At 33.9% G+C, this 12426-nt stretch overlaps 1 protein-coding gene across 1 annotated transcript in view; it reads right to left on the reverse strand.

Annotated features, from left to right (window-relative positions):
* Positions 1–224: 224 nt before the first annotated feature.
* LOC149063897 (uncharacterized) overlaps positions 225–12426 on the reverse strand; it is a 38956-nt gene continuing 26754 nt past the window's right edge. The window contains exons 2-3 of the mRNA XM_089255316.1: positions 1120–1170; positions 225–356 (exon numbers count right to left, since the gene is read on the reverse strand). Coding sequence (XP_089111442.1) covers positions 225–356; positions 1120–1170 — 183 coding nt within the window. The remainder of the gene's footprint in view (positions 357–1119; positions 1171–12426) is intronic.

Genomic DNA, 12426 nt, shown 5'->3' on the forward strand with positions numbered 1-12426 from the left:
TTTTAACAGTACTCGTTTACCACACGTCCCGTTCCACCAGATGGAGATGTACAGTCAGAGTTTCTTCTGAACGGAATTTTTTTTTTCGGATATAGTTATCAGAAACCCCGAGTCCCGATGTAATCACATTAAGCGGTGTGGACTGTATTTTTTATTTTCTCCCTAAGAAACTTTACAAACACTGCCCCAAAGTAGCCTCCGTTTACGGTACTACAGGCTATCTGTCAGCGCGCTTGCCCAGGTTGCGAGGCGATCGGATCCAATCCCCGGAGGAGACAACTGACTTTTCTTTGCAAAGTTTGCCTGGGCATGATATAATCTGAGCAGAAAGTCTCTTTACTGTCGATTTTTCTAGACTGGGAGAAGAAAAAATAAAAAAAAACCCTACAAATTCTTCCCATTAAGATTTCATTATTGATGAATGGAGTTTTGGCATGCAGATTATACGATGTCAATTATTTTTTTCAAGTTGGCGGTGAATCGAATCGATGGGCCACAAAATACGGTTACCGTCTCTCTTCTAGAGCTAGTAGTTCATTTTTAGTTTTTGTACAGATCGAACGGTTTAAATAAATAATAATATATAAATATATAATTTTTTAACGCTTAGAGCTATCAATTTTTCAAAAAAAGTTCAATAATTGTGAACTTTATTATATTACATGTTAAAAGTTTTTTACCTTTTTGTTTTTAGTTCTATTTTTTGTTTCGATTTTCTTCTGAAAATATGACCACGATTTTTTGGAGAAATGAACAATTTATTTTGATTGACATGATAATATTAAAAGATGGCGCTTCTTAATAGTCAAATCACTAGATCTGATGCGGTTCAGTTTCGGGTTAATGAACTACAACAAGGCGTTTTTCCAGATCACTTATGCGGCCCGCAACATGTTTTCAACCGATGAAATGACCCGCAATTGTGAGGTTTGACATCATTGGTTTACACGCTTATCTTTATAAATCGCAGTCACTTCTCAAGACATATCTCCTGTACAATGCTGAAATCCACCAGAACATGCTCTCCCTGGTGCCTGAATCATCTTGGACAGACTCGATGGCTCGCAGGAATGTCCTCTGGCTTCACGTTTTAGGCCTAACAGAATGGTTGCAACTTACCTTCTGTGTAAGAGTAAAGTCAGTTGCCATTCTTTGAAGACTCGATGTACTCTTGCACGAGAAAACACAAGAAAGTTATATAGCGGCTACGGAGATACTGAAACCTCTCCTTCTGGCACTTACAATCATACCGCATTCCAAGTCCCTCAGATCTCTTGTTTTCCTCATGAACACGATAATCGCAACGTTAATTAGTGCTTCTGACCAGGAGAAAGTTTTTTACTTGCATCTCCGGGTTATTACGTCAGCGCGCGTGCTGCACGGAAGAGTCGAAGCTTCAGCATGGGGGGGGGGGGGTGGTGTTCTTATTTTTTGGCCACTCAGTGTATATTCCGCAAGAATGACTAATATCCGTCACCGGTTTTTTTACTATCCCATTTTGAAAACCGTCAGTCGAATGTAGGACACTGTATATTTTACGAAAGACTCATTGCTTTACATTAAACTCATATCTATCTTCATCCAAGAACACTTTTATTTTTTTTGCAATTCTGATATTTTATGTCCAAAAATCCTGCGTGTTCCTTTTCCGACGAAAAATGATAATATCGATCAAATTACATTGGGCCTTCCTTTAATCCTCTCTCATTTTCTAGGTTTTATGCCATTTGGGACATCGTTTACTTCGGGATATTTGCAGAATTTTCAATTTCACTGAAAATCTGAGAAAGATTTTTACGGAATGAGAATATCTCGTTTTTCGAAAATACATCTGCAGGCACCAATAACATTTTTTTCTTCTCTAAGATCAGTTTGAAAGGGACTAGTGCTTTCTGTAAAGTTCAGCAAGGGATAACAGAAACCAGCATACTTTTACCTTTAAACCTCTAAAACATGGCGACCATTAGTATTGTACACTGATCTCAGAACTCATGAATATTTCTCTCGTGTAAATGCCAATGCACAAACTGGTACATTCTAGTGGTTTTTAGAAAATAATACTGTAAAAATGTTTCCACTCAATCGGGTAAAGAAATACCTGCCTGAGAAATTCGTGAAATTCTTGAATAATCACAACTTCACTTCTAATACATTCACTGTGATACATTCTCACACATATTTATTTTTGAATTACCGTATATACTCGTGTATAAGCCGACCCGCCCTCCGCACTTCAGGACCACCAAAACCGCATTAAAGTGAAAACCCGTGTATAAGCCGACCTCAAAAAATCCGTGCATTTCAGAAAAAAAACAAAATCTTATATTTTCATGCAAAATGAATAGCTTACGGAAATTTACAATAGAAAATGATTCAAACTTTTTAATCCGTTTCTTTTAATATAAATACAAATACAACGCCACAACAGGCAAAATGTCCAACGAGGTGGCTGATAAATTTAAGTCTCCAAGCTCATCGTAATCCATCAGATCATCATGAGAGAGAGGAATCTTCGTTATTATCCTCATCTGGGCTGTCATCGCCATTGTCACTTTCAAAGAGGATATCATCTTCAGTTCCGTCCATCGCATTGCTGACGTAACACTTTTTGAAGGATCGGATGATAATTTCGGTGGAAACAAGATTTCCACGCCTCATGTACCCATTGGCACACTAGCCCAACGTCAGGTTTCTTCAAGGCACTACTTTTTTGTAGTTTCTTTATCCTCGGAAGTCATCCATTCGATCCACAAATTCCTCAAATAGTCTTGTTAAGTCTTGAAAGGCTTGTTATAAAAATGATCACATCTAAAGGCCGTACAATCGACGTTAGCCCACCTGGTATCAAAGCCAATGATGTTTTCGATTTCTTTGCCTCGTCTTTGACATTATCGAGGGTTTGAACATATCCCATACCAATAATGCCGGTTTCTCGAACACGGCTACAAAAATGACTAATGATTGCGGGGGTGGATATTTTCTCATCAAAAACTGACCCGTGTATAAGCCGATCCCCCACTTGATGAACGAATTTTTCCACAAAAAAGCTTGGCTTATACACGAGTATATACGGTACGTAGTTCAAATTATACAGTACCTGCAATACGGTTTGCATCAGCCATTCGGAATTCACAAGCGCGCGCTGGAGCTGTACATCAATCACTACAAGAAACTGACCGCAGACAGGTCCAGGAATGAAAAAGAACGAAAAGAGCAATTGCATTGGCATCTTAAGGGTGCGACAAATTTTAAGAATAAAAATTGAAGTGAGAGTATTGTTTTTTTAATTCAAAACCTAAACAATAACTACACATAAATAAGAAATAAGTTTGTTTTAGAAGTACTGTGCTTCACACTTGCAGAACAAGAAAATTCAAGCATTTGTCATTTTCTCTTCACAATATAGAAGACAGATGGCGGCACAACAACTCCGCAAATATTAAATCTATTAAAGACACGTATACACACACGGCATGCTCCTGAGTGCACCATATCATTAGAAATTCCCCAGGGGAATGTTTACAAAGATGCATGCACGGTTGATTAGTAGTTGTGTGGCAAGGAGGTCAATATCAAGTTTATCATTCCTGATAAAAATCCTATTTACGGCTCTGGCAGCAGAAAGAAGCCGAAGCCTTTCTGCTTCCTATTATAGATTATCATTTAGTGGTTTACACAATGTGGTCTGATTTACTTGTTTCTACGATTACCATTTCATTTTCTGGTTTTTTACTATTATTTTACATTCAGTTGGTTTTTATTGCTCTTCTTTGGGTTGCCTATTTTTTTTATAGTTCAGATACATTTGATATCAATATTTTTTAAGGGCATCTTATTTCAGCCACCTCGTTGGGCATTTTGAATGTTGTGGTCTTTCTGTGGGTATCTACAAGCGATTTCTTACGAAATATCGATCTGCAGGAGTAATGATCCTCCTCCCTGTGGCCGAGTAATTGCACAGGTACTCATTGATGAGTCGTTGCTTTCAAAACAATAATAACATTTATTTAGCTAAAGAGGATAGAGAAATAACCAGCCTTCAGTCGCTACGTACTGATCAGATCGCCTACAATACAATAATACAAAAAGTATCCTGAGGGTGATTGTTTTCCTTTAATTCTCTGTGGGTCCCGCGCTACATTTGTCAGGATAGTTTTTTCCTTCTTCGCTTCTTTGTTTAGCAGCTTCCCTGACGATTCGTGACGGGATCTTACTGCAGGCCAATGGCCATTCGATGGCCATGAGAATGAGCAACGATGGGCTTATCAACCACATCAGTTAAAGAATAAACCACTGGTTGTACAAGTCATCTAAATAACGGCATACAAACTCTCCCCGATCACATGAAAAATTTCTCGTACAATCGATTTTCGAGGAGCCCCCTTGCACATTCTTTAACTCCTTGATCTGAACGCAAGTGCCAGTAAATTCAAGATACGAACAGCTCTTGCAAGGAAAGTCTGGATCTCTCTGCTTTGAATTTTCTACTAGCTTTCCCAGAACTAAACACAATATTGCTGAGATAATATTAATTCATGCATTTCCGGTTGAAAGAAATTAATAAGTTACGATAAATCTCTTTCAAGTTCTTACATCTCACATATTTTACCGATTTTTTCTTTATTTTTCTCTCAAGTTTCAGAATTAAATTTCCAGGAAAAAAGTTGAGCAAAAAAACAATTTTCTTGAAGAGATTAACGCCGAGTAAACAGGTACTATACTTAAAATAATGAAATGAAAAAAATATACTGAATCTATATTTTTCCTCTTTTTTCTTTCTTGCAGCTCTAATATAATTCAGTTACAGAATTATATTAGAGCTGCAAAAGAAGAAAATAGATACAAAAGAAAATATGATATTTCTTTGAAATAAATCGTTGAAGAAAACTCCCACAATCAACAAGATTGACGAAGTTTGTTTTATCTATTAAGCTTTATTATATAGAACGTCTCAAAAATGAATGTCTATTTTATACTAAAAGCTGTGAATGTTATGGCTTTTAAAAATATTTGGATGGATTTTCTTGAATTTCGAAACAAAAATATTCATATACGTACAGAGTGTTTATTGGAATTCGTAATAAATAAGTTTAAAATTTATAAAAATGAAAGTATTTTCTATTGTAACGAAAATTCTGCAAATAGACCTTTTTTTATTATTATTTATTATGTTATTTTTCGCCTGTAAACACCCATTAACAAATTTCTAGGTAAATCTCGCCAAATTGACGACAAACTTGTCCGTTTGGTGACAGCACCAATAAGTTGGCGATGACATAGCGCCGACAGAAGAGTTGAGATCTCACGAGAATCATAGACATTGTTTTGGAAGGTTTCTTTTGCCTTTATAGCTACGCCACCACGAAGAAGCAATGAGCAGTTTGTTGAATTTTCGAAGACGAAATACGTGTAAATACGTTTTTTAATACGTGTAAATAGCTGTTCTGTGAAAAAAAATCTGTGTTTTTCTACTCGTTGCTCTGTGCCTTGCGATCTCGAGTCTCGTGAGAGACATTATCCGGAACAATATTTTTGAATGGGGTTTGCGAAACAGTTTTTCTCACGAAGAGGAGGGGGGGGGGGGGAGAGAGAGATTTTATTTGGAACTGGAAAAAAAATAATTTTTGGCGATAGACGCGCTGCACGAAAAGGAAATCATAGATTTCGTGACTGGAATCTTTCTTCAATCTCTTCTGTGTCCGAAACTTTTTACCAATAGTGTTTTATCCATCAATGTCAACGTCACAATGAAAACCTTATTTTGCTCCAGTAACAGGAATATTCAAAAATGAGCTGTTACACGTACATGCTGCAATTTATAGGACTACTTTGATTTTCATATTTCCCTTGATTTGTTTTTGCACAGCGCCCTCTATCGAGAAAAAAAGTTTTTTCTGTACCGAAGAAATTCCCTTCTGTAGGAATAACTTTTCCAAACCGCATTCAAATATATCAAATCCTTAATTTTTCATGAATTTTTGGTAACTGTTTATAAATTTGTGGGAAAACCTGCTTATTCAACTATGGGGGTTGAAATTTCTTTATCAATAGCTATGTTACGGCAAATGTGGTAAATACGGTTGCTATACCTGTACATAATAACCTGTTATTATGCATAATCGCCGAGTATAACTGTGAGTTTCTCTAAATTGACCACTTTTCCCTGCGAATATGCATAGCACCCAAGCGTCGTTGGTAAATTTAACGACTGCTAAAATATTATCACTTTCACCGGTGATTATTCATAATACAGCAAGCGTCGCGTCGTCGGTAAACGTGATAAATCATACTCTTTGTTATACTAAACATGGTTATTCATATATGTTGAGTCTCATTATAACCGGGTATGATTGCAAAATTTGTAATCATTATATCGGAGGCCCGACTACATTCCTCACACACACAGGACTCATTTGGAATTTTTTTCGTGTTATCAAATTCACTTATCACACTGGAGTATTATACATAATTACAGATAAAGACGATGAATTTTAAGTATTTATCAAATTTACCAACTACGCTTGGGTATTGTGCATATTCGACGGCAAAAGTTATACATTTATCAAATTTACCGAGACGATTGTAAAGTATGCATAATAATTATTATGTATTATGTGTATGCTATATTATGATGCATAACAATCGATTTATCACAGTTATTATGTATATGTTACGGTGAATGTGTGATAAATCAGTTATTATGCATACTTACCAATCGTTTTGGTAAGTTTGATAAATTTATCTCTTTTACCGGTGAATATGCATAATCACCAAGTGTCGTTGGTATAATACATGCATGAATTATCATGTACAGTATAACATTTAGTATGATTTATCATGTTTACCAATTCGACGCGACGCTTGGGTATTATGCATAATTGCCGGTAAAAGTGATTAATTTAAGGAAATTTATCGAACATCCCAAAATGCTTGGTGATTATGCACACTAACCGGTTTTATCACATTTACCGTATATACTTTATATATCACAGTTATTATGCTATTATATATTATAATTGATTTACCGTAACAGCTATGCTACTTGATAAAATATTTGACAATTGTCTTGTATAATGGTGTCCTGTATATATGGGAATATGATGTATTATTATTCGTGAAACTTTCATGAAATATATTCAAAGAAAGTATAATTCAAGATGTTAAAAGAAATGAAAATGAGAAGACATTCTTTTTGCATTCACCCCAATCATGATTTTTTTTTTTTACAGAGAAAGCATGTATTCATGTATTTTATATATGCATTGTGATTTGTCTTAGTTATGTCGCAATAACTCGTGTCCTCGTTAAGCTGCAGAAAGAAAATGAAAATCATAACCATGATAAAATGAAGGAGATACACGAAATATTACTTAAGCTACGAATGTATTCTTCAGCGGAAATAAAATGTCACTAATATATTTTTTTAAATTTTTTCCTGTGGGATACAGTAAAAGAAATGAATATGTTAATGCCTTTTCTTACGTGTTTTTCGTGTTTATTTTGAAGAAAAAAAAATTCCTAAGAAAACTAAGCCCTGAAACAAGTATGTAATTAATTCAAGGGAGAAAAAAAAAACAGGGAAGAAAAAAATTGGAAATACTAAAGAAAAGAACTTATATGTAAATTACTTTCCCGAACTTTTATGATTTTTAAATAATTCAACTGCGTATTCAAATGGGGCACAACCTCCTGCCCGCTGGCCAAATGCGGCCTGTCAATGGGTTTAACCCGGCCCGCAAAAGGTGTTCTGGTAATAAAGTATCAGTAGTAAAATGGTAATCATCATATTTCCCTCTGGATTAATTGGATAATCAATGGGTTAGAGTGCCACAAGAGAGGGATTAAACACCTCACCATTTTTGTTCACCACAAACGTGCCGCTATCAACCGTGTAATTTATTGCACAAAAAGTGCGATTTACTACATAAAATTTAGCAATAAAATTCTGCAACATATTGGATGGGAAGATAAATATACCCTGCATCATCTAAGCTGAAAAAATTACGTTTTACTTATGAAGGGTCAGAATTTGACAAAAAAATTAATAAAAAAATGAATATTCGTTGATATTTATGTTTTTAATGTATCTTTTGAGTATCAAAAATGCAAAAAGATTTTGAAAATTCTAAAACACGAATGCTCGTGTCTGAAAGGAATATACCAAGTTTCAATGAATTACGTCTAACAGAACGTGCGCTACATAAGTCTGAGTTGAATTATAACTACCCTGTAAATGTGTGAGTGAAAAAGTAGAAATAATCCAAGAATCGACGAAAAATATGTAAACAGGAGAAATAAATTGCGTAACGTCAAAAATGAATATGTAAATAAGAGAAATAAAACTCACAGAGCTGGATTAAGGCTAAGATAGGAATGAAAACCAATTTTTAGATTTTATTTCATTTATCAAATCTAAAACTATGTAGTGGCTACATGAGTTGGTAGAAATGTTTCGTGGACCGGAACCGGTCCATGGACCAACACCAACGGTTAAAGAACTCTTGTATATGTTGAATAGTCAGGATATGATCAGTATCTGATGGAAAATGAAAAAAAAAATAAATAGAAACGAATGAATAAGGTTCAGAGAAAAATATTCTCGTATCTCTCGTATTTTTCCCGTGTAGCAAGTTACGTGATGATGCTTTTTCGTTTTCGATTTTAAACGGAAAGCTCTCTCATTTCAAACGATATTCTCTTCGTCTTTAGAATTTTTCTTCTTAAAAATCGTCTCTCCTGAATCACATCTTAATATTATGTTTTTTTTTCTTCATCTGAGTAGAATATGTCGAATTTCACGAAGGTAATAAAAAAAAAGGACTTAAAAATAACAATGCAATCTCATGATATGGAAAGATAAACTGTTCTTTTTTTCCGAGAAAAATCGAAACTGGGATTTAAGTATGAAATTTTTTTTTACATCTTGGACACACGATACTTTCTTCAGATGATATAGTAATCTTCAGTAGAATTACCATTTATTCTATGAGTAATGAATATTTATTTCTAAGCTTCAGAAAAATTTCAGATTCTCGGAATTCTCTTTTAGAATTAACTTAACATAATGCAGTGTTGAATAAATATTTCAATGAAAAACAAAACAAATGAATGTTATAGATTGGAATATTATTAGAGACCGGGAATTTAGACTCTAAAAGTTGTTAAAATAATCAGGCGGAAAAGCGCTGAAAATGCTTAAAATAGACACTAAAAAAATGAATTTATAATTAATGGAGAAAAAGAAATCAAAACTTGAGATATTAAGCGTCTGAAAATCGGCTGCACTTACTCCGTCTTTGTTCCGTATTATTTTGTAATATTTGCATTATTGGCCAACTTGATACTGTCATGTATGTTGATGGCTATATGAAACTTATGTAGGCCTATAATCAGAGATGAAAATAATTTGACACTTCTATTCCTGACAACATTGTTTTATCAGATGTCTATCTAGCAGAAACTCACTCCTATCTGCATTCAAATGGGACTGGAAGGCTTTTTTGATTAGAATGAATAACGAAAACTGAAATTTCTTCTAAAAAGGGAGCGATTGTTTTGGAACTGTTAATGCCTAAAATATTCACGTCATACAGAATGTGGTTCTGAAATTCACAGATAAACACAAAAAGATGTACTTTGTAAAATACCAAAAAAAAAAGTGAGAAAAGAAATTGACATAATGGGGTGTTTTGACCTTGTGTATAAATGTGATAAATCGTTAATATACGTAATAACCGGTTATTACGCATACTTACCAATCATTTTATTAAATTCGATAATAACTGAAAACATTATCACTTTTACCGGCGATTGTGCATCTTAACCAATGTCGTTGGTAAATGGGATAAATACGAGTACTTGAAATTTATCACTTTTATCAGTGATTATGCATAATGAACTAGTGAGATTAGTGTATTAGATAAACATGAAAAAAAATCCAAACGAGTCTGGTATGGGTGTAATGAATATAGCCGTAACCCCGTTACAATGATACAACAAATTTTACGATCGTACCCCGAGATAATGATAATCACCGGTGAAAGTGATTGCCATAGAGAGAAACAGGCCTATAACGATAAAATGATGAAATCATTACACATCACTCATAGTTAGAAGAATTGACGACAGGTGGCAGATCTACGCACAACAAGCTTTACACAGAAACATACTTCACGTTAGGTTCACAACACATTCATGCGCAGCTTCCAGTATAGCCCAGGACTTCTTCAACCACCTGGTAAAATCTCTTCACTGAGACAGAGCGGGCGGCCACGATCTGGTTGAAGTGATTAATTTAGGGAAATTTATGAACTTGCCAAAATGCGCGGTGAATATGCATATTGACCGCGCGCGCTTTTATTACGCATAATAACTACTAAATAACTACTACTACTGACCTCTTCCAGCAGATAAAAAAATTAATAACTAATTTGCTCATTCATAGTAAATTTGATTAGCAGAAGAGTTAGTAAACAAAAAATAAATTTCCTAGAGAGAATATTTCATTATTGAGTATTAAAATATACCTGTAAAAAGTATTTATCATTTTTTATTTGATATTTACCCTTTAATTACTGCAATAAAAAAAAAATCTCACTAATATTATTTCCATTATGATTCCCTGGACGGATCATGCTGATCCCTTGGGAATACGTGAAGCTCGCGTTATTATTATAAAAAATCATAGACATCAAAGACATAATTTTTCATTCAATTAAAAGAAAAATCTTGGATATATTCAGGTTAGGTTACATATAACGTTTCTTTTAAGAGTGTCGGTTTATAGTCGGTTTATCAAACCTCATATAGTTAACCTCAAGTTATCAAAAGCATTATAAAAACAAATTTATTTGTATACTATTTTTGTAATAATAAGTATAGTATTTGTATAATATTCCTCATACATAAGATGAGTTAGTATTGAAAGTCTGAGAATATTTTTGAAGAATTGTAATTAGTTTTTAAATCATGTTTTTGTAACTATTATAAATTTTATTAGTTATAAAGCATGCAGTTGATGCCTAATACAAAGTCAATGCTACTTTGTATTAGGCATCAACTCTGCATTTCAAGATTCAAATTATGAGTGGATTTTACGTCACAAATGAGGCTTTGATGGTAATTATTGACGATAAAATTAAAAATGATTTAACTTCACAATTAATTTTATATAATTACCAATGCCACATTTTTAATGAATGGTATAATATATAGAATGGATAAAAAAATGTTTGTTTACCAATTAAAAATTTCGATCGATTCTTTCCCTTAGTATAGTGTAATTGTAGGTTGGAAATTTCATAGCGAAAATACTTTAAGAAGAGGAAGATGCCCTTTCCACTTGTTAATACAACATACTAAAAACTGTCTGTTTATGTGGAAATACTGATTTTTTTTGGAAAGAGAAATTTCACCTCCGCGTCTACGCCCTCTCACATTCCGGACAAGTGCGCTACTAAGGAAGAAATATTCTACCAGCTTCTATGTCGCAGTGGTAGCACACTCGTCCGGAATGAGAAAGGGGGGGGGGCATGGGTTCGCGCCCCCAAACGGAGACAGAGGTGAATTTTTCTTTTGAAAAATTAGTATTTTTACATAAACAGTGAGTTTCACTATATCTTGTATAAAAATACTTTAATTTTCTAAGATACAATCTTTTTATTGGACGTACCAATTTTTTAGCGTATTAATGTAGAGAATTTATTTATTGTATGAATTTATCTTACTTTTCATCATAAATGAGAGTTTCAGAGAATATATTTAAACTCTTTAACTTTTGAATCTAATTCTCTACTTTACCTTCTCATCTTTGATTCAGTCATCACGATATATCATCAAGCTTTATTAACGAACAGAGTTCGGATTAAAACGCGAGTTTTTTTTAAGCTTTCATATCTTTTATACGACATACTTTTTGCCATTTGGAAGACTTTCAATTGTTTCTTTCGGAATATAAAAGAATTATCGAAAGATTACGCATATACTCAACATTTTCCGCACAATAACACAGGGGAAATAGATTCTTGAAAGTTAAAATGATCTTTTCATGATAGTTTTAACTCACGTGTAAGCACATAACGTCTCAAGTCATTTCCTATTCAAAAACATGTAAATTGAATATTTAAGTAAATCTCGCGTTGGATCATGCATATACAAGGAGATCTCGGCATATCATTCCTGATTCCTATGAAATATTTATTTTCCATCTTTCCCCAGGGTTGAGAAAAAAAAATGATATCTTAAATTGGAAACTTTTTAAAAATTAAAAATGTTTTGGAATTACTCATGAATTTATATCCATATATACCGTTTCTGTTATTGTCTTTTTCAATTACGGCATCCATTAATTTTTTCTGAAAGATCCAGCTGGATTAAAGTTTTTCCTCTCGGGGTGTTTTTTGTTCTTCGTCGAGGATGAATGGAATA

The sequence above is a fragment of the Pholcus phalangioides genome, unplaced genomic scaffold, assembly GCF_987345545.1.
Source record: "Pholcus phalangioides strain wild (caught in Gottingen) unplaced genomic scaffold, Ppha-v1.0 ptg000042l_1, whole genome shotgun sequence".
Classification (NCBI taxonomy): Eukaryota; Metazoa; Arthropoda; class Arachnida; order Araneae; family Pholcidae; genus Pholcus; species Pholcus phalangioides.